The sequence below is a fragment of the Neofelis nebulosa genome, chromosome 3 (genome assembly GCF_028018385.1).
Source record: "Neofelis nebulosa isolate mNeoNeb1 chromosome 3, mNeoNeb1.pri, whole genome shotgun sequence".
Lineage (NCBI taxonomy): Eukaryota > Metazoa > Chordata > Mammalia > Carnivora > Felidae > Neofelis > Neofelis nebulosa.
The window spans coordinates 51,248,257-51,269,800 of record NC_080784.1 but is presented as its reverse complement, the minus strand read 5'-3'; the positions used below and the strand labels follow the sequence as shown (position 1 = coordinate 51,269,800).

General features: G+C 35.2%; 1 protein-coding gene across 4 annotated transcripts in view; it reads right to left on the bottom strand.

The window, feature by feature from the left end:
- FZD3 (frizzled class receptor 3) overlaps window positions 1–21,544 on the bottom strand; it is a 101,713-nt gene that overhangs the window by 11,743 nt on the left and 68,426 nt on the right. For all 4 annotated transcript variants that reach the window (XM_058720786.1, XM_058720784.1, XM_058720787.1 and 1 more), the window contains 2 exons: window positions 10,838–10,986; window positions 5,908–6,141 (listed from right to left, as the gene is read on the bottom strand). In XM_058720786.1, coding sequence (XP_058576769.1) covers window positions 5,908–6,141; window positions 10,838–10,986 — 383 coding nt within the window. The remainder of the gene's footprint in view (window positions 1–5,907; window positions 6,142–10,837; window positions 10,987–21,544) is intronic.

Genomic DNA, 21,544 nt, shown 5'->3' with positions numbered 1-21,544 from the left:
CAAGACTCCACCAAAAAACTGCTAGAACTGATATGTGAATTCAGCAAAGTCAGAGGATAGAAAATCAATGTACAGAAATCAGTTGCATTTCTATACACCAATAATTAAGCAACAGAAAGAAAAATCAAGGAATCAATCCCATTTACAATTGCACCAAAACCCTAAGATACCTAGGAATAAAGCTAACCAGAGGTAAAAGATCTGTACGCTGAAAACTATAGGAAGCTTATGAAAGAAATCAAAGACGACACAAAGAGATGGAAAAACATTCTATTCTCATGGATTAGAAAAACAAATATTGTTAAAATGTCAACTACCTTAATGATTATAAATGTCCTTACCTAAGTTCCAGTTCCATTCAGATTAGAAAGACTGAATACCCTATATTTATTTGCCTTCAGAAATTCTCTACTCAGTATCAACTTATTTGTTATTACCATTCATTCACCTTCCATATTTCCTCTAATGTTCTATAATGTCAATTGTCCTTAACAATCACTGTTTTAATTATATGTTGGCTTACACTGTTATGTAATTGGCTCCTAGGTATATGTCTTCTCTTTCTTATAAGATTATGCTCCTAGAATGCAGAAATTAGCTTTCTTCTATATATCCCTTTACACACAGAATGCCACATGCATAGGAGGTGTGTTATAAATAATTGTTCATTCCTTATTGAAAAGGATGAGGCTAATAATGTCCAATGTCAAATAATATTGATAGTTCATAGAGGGTAATGTTGACAAAACATATTCTAAAAGACTCTCAGATCCCCTCCCTCCTTATGAGTATATTAAGATAGGACCCATAAATTACTGCAGAAACTTCTCAACTGCAATTACTTACAATCTCCTCTTCTCCTATGCTGTTGCCAAAGTAATCTTTCTTAAACACAAATCTGATTTTATTATCCCCAGGCTCCAAATCCAACTATTAAAGAATAGTTTCTTATTGCTGTCAGGAAAAAAATCCAAGTTTCTCAGCATGTTTCATCTGCCCAAGTGTACAAACTATGCTCTAGCCATACTCTGGTACCTAACTGCCTGCTTGACCTCCTTGCCTCCACATATGCTATTTTCCTGTCTTTAATTTCAACTGCCTCCTCTGCATCCTATTCCAAGTAGAAATGCTATCTTGTTTGTGGGGTTTTCTCTGACTTTCTATAATAAGTTAAATGTTTTTCTTCTCTGGGATTTCAAAGCATTTTGTATATGATTTTATTATACCCATTAAAGTGTATTATAACCGATTGTTTACTCTTCTGTCTTCCATCTGTATGTCCTTAACACTTAGAAGAGCACTTCTCTCATATGAGTGTTGAACGCAAGGAAAAAAGCAAAAAAGTGAAAGGATCTTTGAATGTGGTTAAAACAGGTCATTGGTGATGTTAGAAAGTACAGTTTAAGTGGGTAAGAAGAAAAAAAAAGACTGGATATATATGAAATGAAATATTCAAAATATTCATTTAAAAAATTTGGCAGGAAAAGAAAAAAGAAATGGATAAAAGATAGAAAAAATATCACAAAGACACTGCTATTTTTTTTTAAACACAGAGTAGCGGACCAAGTTAAAAGGCAAAAGAAAGCAAGTTGAAAGAAAAAACCAGAGGTTTAAAAGAGTACATATAAGAATCATGACCTATGCTCAGAGGACAGAGAAGACTGGGAGAAAGGCTAGAATGAGATTGAAGGATATAAGACAGTTGTAGAAACAGGTATTTTATTTATTTATTAAAAAAAATTTTTTTTTTGAATGTAAAAAAGTTTTAAAAGTTTGTTTATTTATTTAGAACACAAGCAGGGGAGGGGCAGAGAAAGATAATTTCAAGCAGGCTCCGAGCTATCAGCACAGAGCTCAATGCAGGGCTTGAACCACGAACCACAAAATGAACCATCTGAGCTGAAATCAAGAGTCAGATGATTAACCAACTGAGCCACCCAGGGGTTTAAACTGTCTTAAAGTGAGCATAGCCTGCTTTCCATTTCAGGCATTAGAATTTTCATTCTTTCAGTTTCCTAAACTAGAAATCTTAAAAACAAAAAAAAACAAAACCAAATAAACAAAAGATCTTTTGGCACATTTCTTCTATCCAGCTGTTATTAATGTGTAATCAACTACTATCATTTCTTCTTTCTACATATTTTTCAAATCAGCTCTTCCTCTCTTCCCACTGCAACTACTCTCCTAATATAAGCCTTCATCAACTCCCAACCGAATTATTGCAAAGCTCCTAAGAAGTTTCTTTTTTTTTAAATTTGTGTTGTTTTAAATGTTTATGTATTTTTGAGAGAGAGAGAGAGAGAGAGAGAGAGAGAGAGAACACATGCATGAGTGGGGCAGGTGCACAGAGAGAGGGAGCAGAAGATCCAAAGCCAGTTATGTGCTGAGAGCGGAGATCCCAATGCAGGGCTCAAACTCACAAACCATGAGATTATGATCTGAGTCCAAGTCGGAGCTTAACCAACTGAGCCACCCAGGCCCCAAGTCCTAAGAAGTTTCTAATTCTGGTGTCTCCATCATCTAATTTGAAAAAACACATCCAGCCTTCTCTCAAAGATTCTCTGTGAAGCTATCTGACCCTGTCCCCGACCAGATTCACTCCCTCCTCCATGCCACTACTGCTCCTACAAAATGGGTTGGCAAACTGGCTCAGTGGCCAACTCTGGCTCTTCCTATTTCTATAAATAAAGCTTAATTGAAAAACAAATAAATAAAAAGGAAAAGCTGTTTCCATTTGACTGTACACATTTTCTATGGCTACTTTCATGCTACAACAGAAATGAATAGCTGCAACAGAGCCTGTGTGCTCAACCCACAAAGCCTAAAATATGTACTAAGTGGCTTTTTATAGAAAAAGTTTGCCAAGTTCTGTACTCTGCCATCATACTTATATTTTACTTTACTTGTTCATTTACAGTAACAGAAGTTGATATCAGGTATCTACTGAGATAAGCACTGTTCCAAGCAATTACCCATATTATCTCATTTACTCTTTACAACATTCCTAAAGGGGCAGATATTTCTATTTCCATTGTACAAATGAGGAAACCGAGCATTTTCATTCCAGACCTCATGTTTTTAACTACAGCACTAATACTGACTACACTATCTTTCTTGAGCTTATTAAGAACAAAGATTATACCTAAATCATCTTATTCCCAGAGTCTAGCATAGTGTTTAACATAGTATGCATTCTGTAATTGCTTGCTAAATATATCTTACTAAAATATCCACTTTCACCCTGACCTTCTCCCTGCTCAAAACCCTTCAATGCCTCCATTATTTGTTTACTGCATCAGGTCTAAATTCTAAACTCCTCTGAGCGGCTTTAAGTCTGATGGACACAATCCAGGGCAACCATACCTAGCAAAGTTTAAAAGCTTAATAATGTCCAACTTCTAGGAATTTTATGGTTTCAGGTCTCACATTAGGTCTTTCACCCATTTTGAATTTATTTTTGTGTATGGTGTAAGAAAGTGGTCCAGTTTCATTCTTTTGCCTATTACAAAAAGTCCAGTTTTCCCAACACCATTTGTTGAAGAGACTGTCTGTTCTCCATTGTATATTCTTACCTCCTTTGTCATAGATTAATTGACCACATATGTGTGGGTTTATTTTTGGACTATCGATGTGTCTATTTTTGTCCTAGTACCGTCTTGTTTTGATTACTACAGTTTTATAGTATATTGTGAAATCTGGGATTATGCTACCTACAATTTTGTTCTTCCTTCTCAAGACTGCTTTGGTTATTCAGAACTTTTGTGGTTCCACTCAAATTTTAGGATTATTTGATCTAGTTCTGTGAAAACTACTGTTGGTATTTTAACAAAGATTGCATTAAATCTGTAGATTGTTTTGGGTAGTATGGACATTTTAATAATATTGGTTCTTCCAAAACTTAATCATGGAATATTTTTCCATTTGTTATGTCCTCTTTAATTTATTTCATCAATGTTATATAGTTTTCAGAATATAGGTCTTTTGCCTCTTTGATTTATTCTTAGGTATTTAATTATTTTTGGTGCAGTTGTAAATGCGATTGTTTTTTTGAATTTCTCTTTCTGCTACTTCATTATTAATGTAAAGAAATGCAACAGATTTCTGTATATTAATTTTCTATCCTGTGACTTTACTGAATTCATGTATCAGTTCTTACAGTTTTCTGGTGGAGTCTTTAGGGTTTTCTCTATATACCATCATGTCATCTGCACATAGTGTTAAGTTTTATTCTTCAGTACCAATTTGGATGTTTTGAACATAGGCCAGAGAAACATTTTTCTAGATCTGTCTCCTCAGGCAAGGGAAACAAAAGCAAAATTAAACTATTGGGACTACACCAAAATAAAAAGCTTTTGCACAGTGAAGGAAACTGTCAATAAGCAACAAGGCAACCTACTGAGTGGGAGAAGATATTTGCAAATGATATATCCAATAAGGAGTTAGTATCTAAAATATATCAAGAACTTACATAAGTCAATACCAGAAAAACAAATAATCCAATTAAAAAATGAACGGAGGACCTGATTAGACATTTTCCCAAAGAAGATACATAGATGGCCAACAGACACATGAAAAGATGCTCAACATCACTAATCATCAGGGAAATACAAATCAAAACCATGAGATATCACTACATGCCTGTCAGAATGACTAAAATAAAAAAGGTACAAGATAACAAATGTTGGTGCAGATGTAGAGAAAAAGGAACCTTAGTGCATTATTGGTGGGAATGCAAACTGGTGCAGCTACTGTGGAAAACGGTATGGAGGTTCCCCACAAAATGTAAAATAGAATTACTATATGATCCAGTAATCCCACTAGTGGGTATTTACCAAAAGAAAATGAAAACACGAGTTTGAAAAGATACATGCACCCTTATGTTTACTGCAGCGTTATTTACAATAGTTAAGATACGGGAGCAACCCAAATGTCCACCCATATATGAATGGATAAATAAGATGTGGTATATAGGGGCGCCTGGGTGGCTCAGTCGGTTAAGTGTCTGACTTTGGTTCAGGTCATGATCTCATGGTTCATGGGTTCAATGCCCAAGTCGGACTCTGTGCTGACAGCGCCAAGCCTGGAGCATGCTTTGGATTCTGTTGTCTCCCCCTCTTTCTCTCAGTCCCTTCCCTGCTCATGCTCCATCTCTCTCTCTCTCTCTCTCAAAAATGAATAAACTTAAAAAAAAATAAAAAATAAATAAAAAAGAAGATGTGGTATATGTAAAAAAGGGAATACGGGCACCTGGGTGGCTCAGTTGGTTAAGCATCCAACTCTTGATATTGACTCAGGTCATGATCTCATTTGTGGGATCAAGCCCCATGTCAGTCTCCATGCAGAGTGTAGAGCCTGCTTGGGATTCATTTTCTCTCTCTCTCTCTCTCTCTCTCTTCTCCCGCTCAACCTTCCTCTCTCTCTCTCAAAATAAATAAATAAACTTTAAAAAATAAAAGGGGGTAACATTACTCTCAGCCATAAAAAAGATCTTGCCATCGGTGACAACATGGATAAACCTAGAGGGTATAATGCTAAGTAAAAGAAGTCAGACAGAAAAAGACAAATACCATATGATTTCACTCACATTACATTTGGAATTTAAGAAGCAAAATAAATGAACAAAGAAAAAAAGAGACAAAAAAAGATTCTTAAATTCTTTAAGATGGGTGAAACAGACTAAGACTATAGTTTTTATGATGAGCACTGAATAATGTATAGAACTGTTGAATCATTATATTGCACACCTGAAAGTAATATAACACTCTATGTTAATTATACTTCAATTAAAATTTTTTTAAAAAAATACAAATGATGTCCAACTTCTATTTCAGATTTGGCTACTCTTCATTCTTAAGTTGTGTGACTAATTCAACTTATGAAATAAACTAAGCTTCCAATAAAACTCACCTGCCATCACGGGATCTGTGGAGACTGCCATGGTAGCTGCTTACTTTGCTGTGGACACTCCCTGCTTTGCTTCTCTGATCATCCACCATAGCAAGCTGGGTTGAAGAAGCATGTGTGGATGTTCCTTGAGTGGAAGTTCCCCTTGATTTTCTTATAATAGGAGTATTTGGATCCCTCAGGAGAGACTGAGCAAAATCAGGTTCCTGTAGTACCTGTCGGCTCTCATTCACTATCCTAGAAAACAAAATACTAAGTTTAAGATACAGACTAACATTCCCATAGACCAATAAACAACACTTTGGTGACATACTGACATTATTCTTGAAATTAATTGCTCTTCAAATAATGTCTTTAGCAGAGATATAAGGTAACATCGTTGACAGAGGAAAGAATACAACAAAAATCCCTATCAATCTGTACTCTAAAGTGGTATGATGGAAAGAAGCCTGAATCAAAATAAGGAAATCAGGATTTTAGTTCAATAAATACACGATCTTAAGCAAGTCATTATTCCCTTTCTTTCATTTTCGTCATCTATGAAATGAAGCTATACAATTTTATCATTTCTAAAAGGTTCCTTTCAATTAAAGAAGTTTATAATTCTAGGAGTGCCTGGGTGGCTCAGTCAGTTAAGTGTCCAACTCTTGATGTCAGCTCAGGTTATGATCTCACAGTTTGTGAGGCAGAGGAGCACAGAGCCTGCTTGGGATTCTCTCTCTTTCTCTCTCTCTCTCTCTCTCTCTCTCTCTTTCTCAAAATAAATAAATAAGTAAACTAAAAAAAAAAAGAAATTTATGATTCTCAATCACACTGAAATATTATAAAAGATTTTATAATAAAGTAGAGAAATTTGTTCTTGCATGGTTTATGGATGTATCAGAGGCCTCGCTGTAACACAGATATTTTTTGAACTTGTAAGTTACAACAGTTGTTTTTAGGCTACAAGTTGGTTTTATGGTAAAGCAGTTGTTCAGTGCTAGATTAAACATGATTGGTCATAATTAAAACAAAACATATGAAAAATTAAGTGAATATAAAATTAACTACCGGATATATTAAAGCCTCAAGGAAAAAAAATTTAAGGAGATGAATTACTGTCAAGAGCAAAAGTTTTTAACTGCTATGAAAAGGTTAAAAACATTTATTTATAATGATAAACAAAGTAGTAATTAAACTGATAAGAAGAGCCAGTGAAATAGTTGCAAAGATCAGTGTCAGTTTATGTAAACAAGCAACTATGAGAATCAGACGTTTAAATTAAAATTAGATAAACAATTTCATGAAAAAAACAAAACTCTAACATATAAAGACTGGATCATACATTAACAAAGTGCATATACTCTAGGGGCGCCTGGGTGGCTCAGTCAGTTAAGCGTACGACTTCAACTCAGGTCATGATCTCGCAGTTCATGGGTTTGAGCTGTGGGGCTCGAGCCATGGGTTCATGTGGGGCTCTGTGCTGACAGCTCAGAGCCTGGGGCCTGATTCGGATTCTGTGTGTCCCCCTATGTCTCCCCCATCCCTTGCTCATGCTCGGTCTCTCTCTCTCTCTCAAAATAAAAATGAATAAAATTTAAAAAAATGAATAAAATGAATGAATAAAAATTTTTTTTAAAAGAGTGCATATATTCTAAGTTTTCAGATTACAAAAGGATTGTTGTTACTGTTACTGTTTTAGCAGTGAGGTAAAAGGGCTAAAGGAAGGCAAATATCTGTTGAGTACCCACACTGTGCCAGGTATTTTACATACACTCTCCTTTGATCCTTCTTAATAATGTTTTTATTTTATTATGGAGATCAATGTCCTAAGAGGGTATCTCTAAGAGAGTATGAGTTATCTGTTATGAATAGGTATCTATTAAGAATAAATACTGTGATCTCTATTTTATAGATGAAAAATCTGAGGTTCTAAAGGATTAGAGAACTTCCAAAAGTCACGCAATAAAACCAACAGTCGAGGATCAAACTTAATGATAAAACATAACATATATGTGTGTGTGTGTGTGTCTGTGTGTGTGAGAGAGAGACAGAGAGAGAGAGAGAGAGAGAGAGAGAGAGAGAGAGACAGACAGACACACACACACACACACACACACACACACACACACACACACACCCTGGAAACAAAGTGTCAAAAACTGGATAGAAGAAAGAACAAGTCAAAGATAGCTGAAAAAAACAAACAGTATTTGTTTCTCCTTCATCAGAGGCCCTACTCATATATTCATAAATCCCAAGTCAGTCTTGATTGCTGACTTTATTTTCTAAACTTATTTTTAAAACTTGGTTCAAACTGACATCTGGTTATGCCAAAAATTTAATCCACCTTGAAATGGTAAAGGTTTGTCCCCTCATTTTACAGAGAAATTAGGTGATATGATCCAGATAATTCCAAAAGAAGATTTCTAAAAATATTTCAATCAGTGTCAGCATTACTAGTATAAGCACAACCTTAAGTGTGGCTTCACTTAGAGGGAAAACACTAATTTGATTAGCACAATTTTAGAAACTAGTCTCTTTGTAGCACAGTACATAACAAAGAGGTTGAGAGCAAAGACTAGAGCCAAGAGTCAGAATGCTTGGTTCTGAATCTCAATTCTAGCATTCACTATGAAACCCTGAATCCATGCCTCAGTTTCCTTATTTGTAAAATGATGATCTTTCTTACAAGGCTTTTTGAAGGATTAAATGGTTTAATAATATATACAATGTTTAGAACAGTGCTTAGAATACTAAATGTGCTCAATTAATTGGTAACCATTATTACGATTACTCTACAGTTATTTCTCAAGGCTAAAGTAGAAGACACATGTTAGAAATAGCTATGGGATGCTCATACCCTTGAGCTCCAGCATAAGGAGCTGCCTTCTAGCCCAGGGCACAGTCCTGGCTTGGAGGATTACAATGGCTTTGTTAGGTGGGGATCCATGGTCACAGAAAACCAAATAGAAGGGTCTTGGGAGTTCTGACCAGTTTCAAAATGATTCTGGCCCAACCAGGATCCCCCAAATAATTAAGATAATTCTCCATAAGAGTAGCTTGAGTTTAGTTCTACCTAGACTTTCTAATATAACCCTATTACAGAACTGTTTGTATAAGGTCCAGAGGTGACCAGAAATGTTTAATACAAGACCTTTCCTCAGTATTATCTCTTAGTGTGATTAAAATATATTTAAAAATTTCAAAGAATATACACATAAGTCACAGTAAATCCCATAGGGACAGATATTCCATGAAAGCAGGGACTCAGCCTATTTGTTTGCTGCTGCATCCCTGGTGTTGCAACATAGTTCATGGCACATAGTATAAGCATTCTATAAAGACTTTCTTAAAAAAATGAATGCCCAGGAAATAGGTTTTTGTTGTTATTGTTGAATAACTCTTTCCCCTTCTTTCCTTCTCTGCTCTGTGAAACTGTTACTTAAAGGAGAAATGCATTATCTGATATCACTAGTAGCAGTCTCAGATATAGTAATAAGAAATGTACATTTAAAATTTTTTTTTTCCAACGTTTTTTATTTATTTTTGGGACAGAGAGAGACAGAGCATGAACGGGGGAGGGGCAGAGAGAGAGGGAGACACAGAAGCGGAAACAGGCTCCAGGCTCCGAGCCATCAGCCCAGAGCCTGACGCGGGGCTCGAACTCACGGACCGCGAGATCGTGACCTGGCTGAAGTCGGACGCTTAACCGACTGCGCCACCCAGGCGCCCCAGAAATGTACATTTTAAAACTGTGCATTTTTATCTCAATCTAATCTGTGTAATAGTAACGCCTAATTACTGTACTTAAGAAAATACAGATTTTGTTAATGAGGCATTTTAAGTTGTATGGGAAAAGTACATTAACCCATGTATGGCACAACATTAAAAAAATTTTTTTTAGTGTTTATTTATTTTGAGAGAGACAGAGTGTGAGTTGGGGAGGGGCAGAGAGAGAGAGGGAGACACAGCAGGCTCCAGGCTCTGAGCTGTCAGCACAGAGCCCAACTCAGGGCTTGAACACACGAGCTATGAGATCATGACCTGAGCCAAAGTCGATGCTCAACCGACTGAGCCACACAGGCACCCCAAGGCACAACATTTTAAATATAACCTTAAGAGCTTCACAAACCTTCTCCCAAAACCCATTTTCCATGGACCTTAGTTTAGGTAAAATCATAAGCATACAGACTCAACTTAGAATTTGTGATAATTCAGGTATAGTATACATGTAAGATTTAGACTGAATAAAAGTTTGAAATGATTTGTTCCTTTGTGAATACTGTAGTCTTGTTTTCCTTTTGCTTTATGATTAAAGATGCTGTAAATATATTTTACCATGACATTCTAATATGCAGTGTGGCCAACAATGATTTAAAATAATTTCTTTAATGTATTTCATTATCATTTTATAATGCATTTAATACCATCTATTTTGGCTTTAACATATACTTTATCATAATGGAATAACATGTTATCTCTTTATATCATTTCTGGTATACTTGGAAGAACAATGGGCAACTGAAAAGGAAAGTCTAACCTAATACCTGTGATTTTGGCCAAAGCATTTAACCTCTCTGTGTCAGTTTTCTCATCTGTAACACAGAAATAATACATACCAGCACTCACAAGAATATTGAGAAGATCAAATAATAATATATATAAAAGCATTAATTTGTTAATTTTAGTTAAAATTTAAATTTTTGAAAATAAGATTGGCTTTCTCTCAAATATTCTGAATTAGTAAGGCATACACCTCAAGTCTGGTTCTACTTGGCTACATTGTCAGAATAAACTTTTAGCTTTTGACATGCTACTGTGCTAAGTGGTAGCAGCTGAGGTTATAATCATGTCGAAACACATCCTCCAAATTCAAAGTGTTTTAACATAAGCAACGTAAAACTTTTATGTGAATATGAGGTTTGTGAACACTGTGATAATTTCAACTTACTCTTTTTTCCTACGACCATGAAAAAAACTGGCCCATTCAAAGCATGTCTTTTTGCTTCCAACCCAAAAAATGGAGGGAATACCAACTATGAGAGCCATCAGGTATTTCATCAGAAAGAGAATCAGGTCTGGACGACTCATTTGAGTAACCTACAAGAAGAGAAAGAAAAATACCTTAAATATATAGAAAGAACTTTCTATCAAAGGCCATTATAAATCCTTTAAATAAACAACAGTAAAGTAATTCTACAATTTGATATTTTCACTTACATAGTTCTACAGTTAATTTTGTTATATGTAAAAGATACACACTCTTCAACTAAGTTTCTATTTTGTATTTTGAGTCCTATATTTTTATTAGCTCACAATGGTATCTTCTAAAGAAAAAGATTATTAATGTAGAAAATAAGCCATGAGTAGGAATAGAGCCTCAAATATAATACCTATATTCTTCTTGGCCAATTCTGTTAGTCCTATCATTGATCATTACAATATAAAATTAGGGAAGTATTAATCCCCCCCTCCATTTTATTAGTTTTTGTGCTTATCTTTTATAGCCCTTCCTTCTACCTACCTGCTGGCTGTTTTCAAGCTTCCTCTTTAACCTATGAGTTATCTGTAAGTACATTTTCTAGTTTCTATTAATATGAGTTTTTAAAAATCTCTTTTTATTGTTGGTTTCAATTTTAATTATTGTGGTTAGAGAACATGGTCTATATTATTCTGGTTACCTTAAATTTTGGAGACTTCCTTTGTGATTTAGGACACGATTTTTCTAAGTATTCCTTGTGTACTCGAAAATAGCACATACTCTCTGTTGGGTACAAAATCTCCTCTGTGTACTATATCAATTAGTTCTGTCGTTCAAATTTTCTATACATTCAATTTTCTGTTCACCTGTTTTAATAGAGGTATGCCAAAATCGATCACATAACCAGGGACTCATCAGTTTTCTTCGAATCCTGTCAGTTTTCACTTTCAAGCCTCTGTTAGATGTTATATAAATTCAATAATGCTCTAGTTGCTCATTTTGCTTATTAATGCTCTTCACCTTAAACTGTATCTTATCTGAGATTAATATTGTCACATCAGCTTTTCACTTCATCACAGCAATAGATTTTCCAGGTGCATCCTTTCCTGTCTACCAATGTATTCAAGTCTGTCTGTTTGGGTTATACTGTTTCTTTTAAGCAGTATACAGTTTACTTCCACTAAAATATACACTCCATGAAGAGATTATTTTCTCCACTGTTTTATCCCCAGAATCTAGACCAGTGCCAGCACATAGTAGGTACTCAATAAACACATACATTTAGAAAATATACTTCATTTTATTAAAAAAAATTATAGCTAAAATGATCAGCACCTTCATCTTTTTGAATACTCCTAGCACACTTTAGCCAACTATGGATTATTTTCCAGAAATTCAAAGCAACCTTTACAAAAATAATTATTTTTATTATCTTTAGTTATACTAAAGACAATAGTCTTTTTTGTCAAAAAGTACATCCTATGCCTACCTTTGGACACCCTTTTCTTCTTGCTAAAGGATGACGTTTAGAAATTCTTACAGATAGGGTATGCCAGCGATAAATTATTTTAGTCTTTGCCTGAAATGTCTTTATTTTGCCCTCAATCTTGAATGGTGGTATAGACGGGTAAAGTTTCTCTTAGCATTTTAAAAACATTAGTTCATTGTGTTCTAGTTTCTATTGTTTCTGTTGAGAAGGTTAACTGATAATGTTTTAGAGATTTATTTCCTCTCTGGCAGCTTTTAAGTTTTTCTTTAACCTTTTCACTTTGTAGTTGCACTGAATGTTTCTCATTGTGATTTTTATTTCTTCTACTTAGTATGCAGAATGTACTTTTAATGTAAGGACCCAAGTTTTCATTTCTGGAGAATTTTCAGACATTAGGTCTTTGGTTACTGCTTCTTAGCCATTCTTATGGCCTCTTCTTCTAGAACTCCCATTAGATGTATACTGAAATTCCTCAATCCTTATTTTTCATGTTCTTAACTACATTACATAATTTTTTACTATTGCATGTCTCTCTATATTCTGTATTCTGGGTGAACTCTTGAGAATAACTTTCTTCTTCCCTAATTCCCTCTTCAACCATGTCTTATGTTAGGGTTCATTCTATCTACTGATTTAATTTTCATAAATTCAATTCTAAGATGTCTTAAAATTGGTTCTTATTTGTCTATTATTATTTCATTTCTGTTGACTTATCATAATTTCTTATTCTTTTAAATGGTTTATATTGTTTATCTTTTGGAGAATCCTAAACATTCTTATTCTTAAGTCTTTAAAAAATTATCTTACTACTTTCATTTCATCTGGTAGCAAATCCATCTTCTGATTGTTGATTTTGTTATATGCTTTCTAGGTTTGGCCTTTTTTTTAAAATTGTACTTTGGGATTTTAGTTTGCAGATCTTGAGTAAGAATTTTCTCTCTCTCTCCCTTCTTCTCTCCCTCATCTCACCCTGTCTTATGGCTTTTGGTTTGTCTTCACCAGTGCCCACAGGGACCTCATCAAAAACCAGGTTGTGTATTATTGGTTACTGGAGATTCAGGTATGGAGTCATTATAGTTTGGCTTAAATATTGAATGTCTTAAGGCTGTGCTGGCGCTCTCCCACATCTATAGATAATATTTTTATATTAACTACAGCTTCAGGGGGCAGGTGGTATCACTATACAAACTTCATTTCAGGAGCAGGGAAGCCCCATTTCCAATTCCTTTTTTTTTTTTTTTTTTTAATGTTTATTTATTTATTTTGAGGAAGAGAGAGAGGCAGTGTGAGCAGGGAAGAGGCAGAGAGAGAAAGGGAGAGAGTCCCAAGTAGGCTCTGCATTGTCAGTGCAGAACCCAACATAGGGCTTGATCTCATGAACCGTGAGATCATGACCTGAGCTGAAATGAAGAGCTGTCCACTTAACCAACTGGTGCACCAATTCTTATTTTTTAACCAGTGAGCCTAGTTCTGGTCCTCTGACTTCCATGTGATACTTATACTTTTCAATACTCCCCAGAAACTGAACACCAAATCACCTCTTCATACCTGAAGTCGAGTAGGCCCATGTTTTTAATCACTGGTCATCAGTTTGCATTTCTATTATATAAATCAGTTTATTTTGTCTTTTATATTGATTTCATTTAGAAATTTTGTTATGTTTTATCTGTAACTGTGATTTTATGTTTATGTTTAGATTTTATGTTTATGTTTATTATAGTAGCCTGGTAAGCTCAAAACATAGAACTTATATTACAATTGTAACTTAGAACTAAGGTGTGATTCCTTTAGGATTTACCTAAAAAATCAAACAGCAAATATTTATAGATCATTCACCACTCTAAGAATAATTCTTTTCAAAGTCCCATAAGACTTATAAAACAGATGTAAGGTTTGATTAATGTTTCCATCAAGCTGATAATCTAAATGAAAATACAAATTAAAGAAACTACTGAATAGTTAAGAACTATAATTAAGAAGCAGATGGAGATGCTAAAGCAGATCACAAATAACCTCCTCATTAAAAAATACAATGGCTTGTTGTTGTTTAAGATTTTATTTTTAAGTAATCTCTATACCCAATGTGGCGCTTAAACTCACAACCCCAAGATCAAGATCAGTTGCATGGTCTACCAACTGAGCCAGCCAGACATCCCTGTTTCACTTTTTCTTAATACTTCTATGTAGCATCAGTTATTGATGACTATCTCACATTTTACAAAACTTTTATCTCCCCTGGCTTCTAGAACACTGTATAGTCATGATTATTCTCCTAATAAGGCATTACATTCTCACTTTCATTACTTTCTTCTTGACTTCCTACTCCTGTTCTTCTACCCTTTGCTCCCCCACTACCCTCATACAAGAGTTCTTAAAGTCACTCCTCAATTCTCTCTTTATACTCTCAACTATCATTAAGACTTAGAAGTCATCTAGTCTTATTCTTTACCTAACAAATTAATTTGCTTTCAACCTAGTTATTGTATGAATATAATTAGACAGTGGTATTGATGATAAAATACAAGCTTGCTTCTTCCCACTTCCCTCTTCTAGCTATTCTTTTTTTTTCTGAATTCTTTTTAACGTTTATTTATTATTGACAGAGCATGAACAGGGGAGGGGCACAGAGAGAGGGAGACACAGAATCGGAAACAGGCTCTAGGCTCTGAGCTGTCAGCACAGAGCTCGACGTGGGGCTTGAACTCACAAACCACAAGATCATGCCCTGAGTCGAAGTCAGATGCTTAACCGAATGAGCCACCCAGGCACCCCCTCTTCCAGCTATTCTGGCCACCTGTCCTAGTTTTGTCCTTTGGTGCTATAAAGAATAAGGCTACCATTCCAGAAGTTCTTGTCAGTTCAATAAGATGCCATGCCAGAAGCAACACACACACAAAAAAACACTGTAAATATTGGGAACAAGGAGACAAAAGACTATCCAGAAAATCCAAGAGAATCAAAGGGTTCAGTAACTAAGTTAGGCAAGATCATACAAAAATCAAATGTTTTCTGGGGCGCCTGGGTGGCGCAGTCGGTTAAGCATCCGACTTCAGCCAGGTCACGATCTCGCGGTCTGTGAGTTTGAGCCCCGCGTCGGGCTCTGGGCTGATGGCTCGGAGCCTGGAGCCTGTTTCCGATTCTGTGTCTCCCTCTCTCTCTGCCCCTCCCCCGTTCATGCTCTGTCTCTCTCTGTCCCAAAAATAAATAAAAAAAAAACGTTGAAAAAAAAAAGATTAAAAATAAAAAATCAAATGTTTTCTTATATACCATCAATAACCAAAGAAACATAATGAAAACAATTTCATTTATAATGCAAACAAAAACTAAAAAAATATCTAGAAATAAACCTAGCAAGAAATACAAAGAAAATGATAAAACTCTATCAAAGGACACAGAGAAAAAGAGTTCACGTTTCTACATGCAAACACGCAATGTTTTAAAGATATCAATTCAATTATCCCCCAAATTAATCCTATAAACTTGGTACAATCCAAAAAGAGCAATAGGATTTTTCATAGAATGTTGAAAGTTTAGTATATAATAAAAGTATTTCAAATAAATGGGGGAAAAGATCATATATTGTTTAATAAATAATTTTGGGATGGTTGGCAACCCATCTGGAAACAAAATAATTTAGATGTCACTTCATATAAGAAAAGGAAATTCTAGACGGATTACAACAAATCATAAAAGTATGAAGAGAATGAAGAACATTTTTATAATGATGGTGCAGAAGGCCATTTTAAAAAAAGTAACACTAAGGGGCACCTGGTGGCTCAGTCAGTTAAGCAACGTACTCTTGATTTTGGCTCAGGCCATGATCTTACAATTTGTGAGATTGCAGCCATGACAGACTCCATGCCTGCTTCAGACTCTTTCTTCTCTCTCTCTGCCCTTCCCCCTGCTCACGTGCTCTCTCTCAAAATAAATATTTAAAAAATTTAAAAAAAAATTAAAAAGTAACATGAAAGAAGCCATAAGAGGAAAAGACTGACAGTTTTGATTACTAAAAACTTAAAATTTCTGCAGAACAAGAACTGTATTCACCTTAATAGATCAATGACTAACTAGGAATGTTAACTATATTGTCTATCAATAAAGCAAACTAAGGAACAGAAACTAATAAAAATAGAAGAAACAAACAAAGGGAAGAAAACAGCAAATACACATGCACATGCCTGCATTCACACAGCTACAATTAAGAACAAAAATGGGGCACCTGGGTGGCTCAGTCAGTTAGGCATCAACCTCTTGCTTTTGGCTCAGGTCATGAGCTCGTGTAATTTGCGAGATTGAGACCTGTGTTGGGGGGAGGGATTCTCTTGGAATTCTCTCTCTTCCTCTCTGCCTCTCCCCTGCTTGCACATGCTCTCTCTCTCAAAATAAACATTAAGAAAAAGAGAACAAAACTAAAATAGCTTTAAGAGATTATTTTGCTCAATTCCATTCAAATAAACTTGAAAATTAATTGAAACAGATGATAGTAAAATATTAACTGATTCCACAAGCAAGCATAAAGTTGTACCTAACTCAACAGACTCTATAAAACAATAAAACTATATGTATCATTTATGAATTTTTATGCAAACAGAATCCAACAGCAAATTCAAAGAATATGCCATCACCAAAATACAAAGTACAAAAATACAATGATGGTTCAATAGGAAACCAATTTATAAATTCAACACACTGGATCAAAGGAAAAATATACATAATCATTTTTGTGTACGCCAAAGGCATTTGATAAATTGAACATCCATTTTTGTTTTTTAAAAAGTTATAATAAAATATGGAGATGATGAATAAGTTCTTAAAGTAAGAAAATAACTATCTTGAGGTGCCTGGGTGGCTCAGTCGGTTAAGCACCCAACTTCAGCTCAGGTCATGATCTCACGGTTTGTGAGTTTGAGCCCCACGTAGGGCTCTGTGCTGACAGCTCAGAGCCTGGAGCCTGCTTCGGATTCTGTGTCTCCTTTTCTTTCTGACCCTGTCCTGCTCCTGCTCTTTGTCTCTCAAAAATAAAATAAACGTTAAAAAAAATTTTTTTAATAACTCTATCTCAATCTAAAAGTATCATGCTTAATGGGAATGCCAGAAGCCACTAAATATTCTCATTAACGTCAAGAATACAAGAAGAATATGTACTATACCACCACTCTTAGCCTTGTTTCAACAGTTCTAACAGATTGCAACCAAAGAAACAAATTGTGAGTATAGAAACTATAAAGGAGATAAAATTATTATTTATAAGTAATATAATTTTATACCTGGAAAAACTAAGTGAAAGGTAAAAATTATTACAAATCATAAGGTGGCAAGGTACAAGGTAAAATACAGAAATCACTTTCATATATACATACATAACAATCAGTTAGTAGGCAAAAAAAAAGGCCCTAAAATTCATATGTTGAAGTCTTAACTCTCAGTACCTCATAAGATGACTCATTTGGAGATAGAGCCTTTAAAGAGATAATTACGGTTATATGAGGTCATATGGGTGGGTCCTAAACAAATCTGACTGGTGTCCTTACAAGAAGAAATTTGGACACCTACACACCAAGGATGCACCATGTGAGAAAAGACCATATTAAAAAAAAAAAAAAGACTACTAGAAAAGGCCATGTGAGGAAATGGTAAGAGGGTGATCATCCACAAAACAAAGAGAGAGTTCTCAGAGGAAACCAACCCTGCGGATACCTTGATCTTGGACTTCCAGCCTCCAGAACTGTGAGAAAATAAACTTTTGTTGTTTAAACTGCCTAGTCTATAGTATACTGTTATGGCAGCCTTAGCAAACAAGTACAAACACAGTTTAAAAAAAAAAAAAAGCTAAACAACTAGGAAGGAATAAATTTAATAAGAAAAAATGAGTGATATATTGGAAGAACTTTAAAATATACTCCTCTTAAAACATGTTCTTTGCTAGAAACAATCACTATTATAAAAATGCAAATTCTCCTTGATTTCGCCATTAAATTTAACACAAGTCTAATAAAAATACCAACAGAGTTACCTGGGAATTAAACAGGATGATTCTAAAGTTCATATAGAAGAACACACAAGTCTAAACTGAAAGAGAAAAGAAATATGTAGGGGCCCCTGAGTGGCTCAGTTAGTTAAGCATCTGACTTTAGCTCAGGTCATGATCTAGCAATTTGTGGGTTCGAACCCCACATCAGGCTCTGTGCTGACAGCTCAGAGCCTGGTGCCTGCTTCAGATTCTGTGTCTCCCTCTCTCTGCCCCTACCCCACTTGCATTCTCTTCTCAAAAAATAAACATTAAAAATAAATAAATAAATAAGAAATAAGTAGAATTGAGCTATAATATAATTGTGTATACTGGAAGCATAGTTTTACTATTTATTACATGTGATATTTCAAGTCATCTGGAAAAGATGAATTATTCAGTAAGTGGATTCTAGTTAGGTATTTGGAAAAAAATAGCACTGAAGCCACACCCTATCTCATACCAGGATAAATTCCTAGTAGATCAAAATTCAAATGTAAAAAAAAAGTAAACAACCAAAAAGAAACCACAAAGTTCAAGATGAAAGCTTTTAAATTCTCAGGATGGAGAATGACTTTCTAGTTATAACACAAAATCTACAAGCCATAAAAGTGAAGACAGATAAATCTGACTTCATAAAACCCCAACATTTCTGCATGGCTATAACTTCCGTAAAGCCAAAAGACAATAAAAAAGCTGGTATAAAATTGTTACAAATGTATGGCAGATAAGGGGACTAATTTTATTAATAAATAAGTTTTATAAATAGATAAAAGTCTACTACTTAAGGAAAATTAGCAAAAGATATGGATAGTTTATAAAAAATGAAATACAAATATACGAGCTTAGGCTCACAGTTTAAAAAAATTAAAATTACATGACAATTCTACATTTTTAATCTATCAGATAGGTTAAGATCCAAGTCTGATAGTATGTTGCATTTGCAAATGTGTGGAGAAATATACTCTCATATATTGGAGATAGGAATATAAATCCATACCACTTCTATAAAAGACAATTTGGTAATATTTACCAAAATTATATACTTTATGAAGCTAATATAATATCATATGTCAACTGTATCTAAAAAATTATACTCTTGATCAAGCAATTCTTTTAAAAATTTATGTACAGATTTATTCACATTTATGTGAAATGATATATAAAAACTGTTTGCAATAGTAAAATATTAGAAACAATGTGTTTATCCAGTGAATGGCATATTATGAGGTCATAAAAAATATTGAGGAAGCCTTTTCTCTTCAGGTATTAGTCTCCAAGATATATAGTTAAATGTGAATAGTACCTACCATTTGAGTGAACAAAGAAAAAGGAATATACCTGCTTGTACATGCATAAGCATCTCTGAAAGGATATAAAAATTCATTGTAATATTCAAATTACCTTGGGAAGGGCACTGGGTAGCTGGGAGACACAGGCATAAATGGGAGATTTTTTCCCCATATACTCATATAACTTTTGGGTTTTTAACTGTGTGAATATCTATTAAACATTTTTTTTTAATTTTTTTTTTAACGTTTATTTATTTTTGAGACAGAGAGAGACAGAGCATGAACAGGGGAGGGGCAGAGAGAGAGGGAGACACAGAATCTGAAACAGGCTCCAGGCTCTGAGCTGTCAGCACAGAGCCCGACGCGGGGCTCGAACTCATGGACCGTGAGATCGTGACCTGAGCCGAAGTCGGCCGCTTAACCGACTGCGCCACCCAGGCGCCCCTCTATTAAACATTTTTTAAGAATAAAAGTAGAGGGGCGCCTGGGTGGCGCAGTCGGTTAAGCGTCCGACTTCAGCCAGGTCACGATCTCGCGGTCTGTGAGTTCGAGCCCCGCGTCAGGCTCTGGGCTGATGGCTCGGAGCCTGGAGCCTGTTTCCAATTCTGTGTGTCTCCCTCTCTCTCTGCCCCTTCCCCGTTCATGCTCTGTCTCTCTCTGTCCCAAAAATAAATAAAAAAAAAAACGTTGAAAAAAAAAAAAAAAGAAAGAATAAAAGTAGAGAACTTCATTTTTTTAAGTCTGAGCATTCCAAATATAAAACTAAGAGTTGGGTGTGGTATGAGGAAATATCTCCATGGAAGAGCAGTACATAAATGAGTATAATATTTCTGATAGACAATCTCACAGTACTTACTAAAAATTGTAATGTGTATACCTTTTAAGTGACAAATTCTGTTTCAAGAAATACACGCTAAAGGAACATTAGACCAATAATAGGAAATTGTTTAAATAAAGATACATTCTAGTTAGGTATCTAGAAAAAATAACCAAATAAGTAGCCATTCAACAATGATAACGTAAGTAAAGTGAAAAAAGGAAGATACAGTGGTATGCTTATAAATGTTTAACAACTGGCTTTCTGGATGGAGGTAAGCTCTGTTTTGTAGCATCTACAAAGTCTGTAGTGTAAATACACCAACCATGCCACTTTCAAGCTACTCACTTAATATGGAGTCATGAAGAAAGGCACACAACTGCCTCTTGTGAGCCTGTGTGAGCAACCTCTAGTACACTACCAGGTGTAGACTAATGTGTCAAATATGATATTTATTTATTTTTTTTTTTGAGAGAGAGTGTGCAAGCGAGGGAGGGGCAGAGAGAGAGGGAGAATCCCAAGCAGGTTCTGTGCTGTCAGTGAACAGCCCCGACATGGGACTCAAACTCACAACCTGTGGGATCAGGACATGAGCTGAAATCAAGAGTTGGACGCTCAACCACTGGGCCACCCAGGCCTCCCATTTATATTTAAAAATTACATATAATATCTGTAACATATTACATACATATCGAATATGACTTTTTAGTGTGTTTTGTTACATATTACTATGCACTGTTCTAGCTATCTACTCTTGTGTAGACACCAAAACTTAATAGCTTAAAACAGGTACTTATTATCTCTGACAGTTCTGTGAGTTGACTGGGCTCAGTTGGGTGACTCTCACTTGGGTTCTTGCATAGTTGCAGTTAATTCCAGCCCCATTTGTCATTTAACTGCATCATCTATCTGAACGTAATACTGAGATGGATATACATATAAGATGGTTTCTTCACTCAAACATGTAGAATATCAGTTAGGATTGCTGGGAAAGGTGGGAGGCTGGCTGGGACCTTTCCCTGCTCTCCTCTTCCTCCCTTCATGCAGCCTCACCATATAAGCTTATGACTAG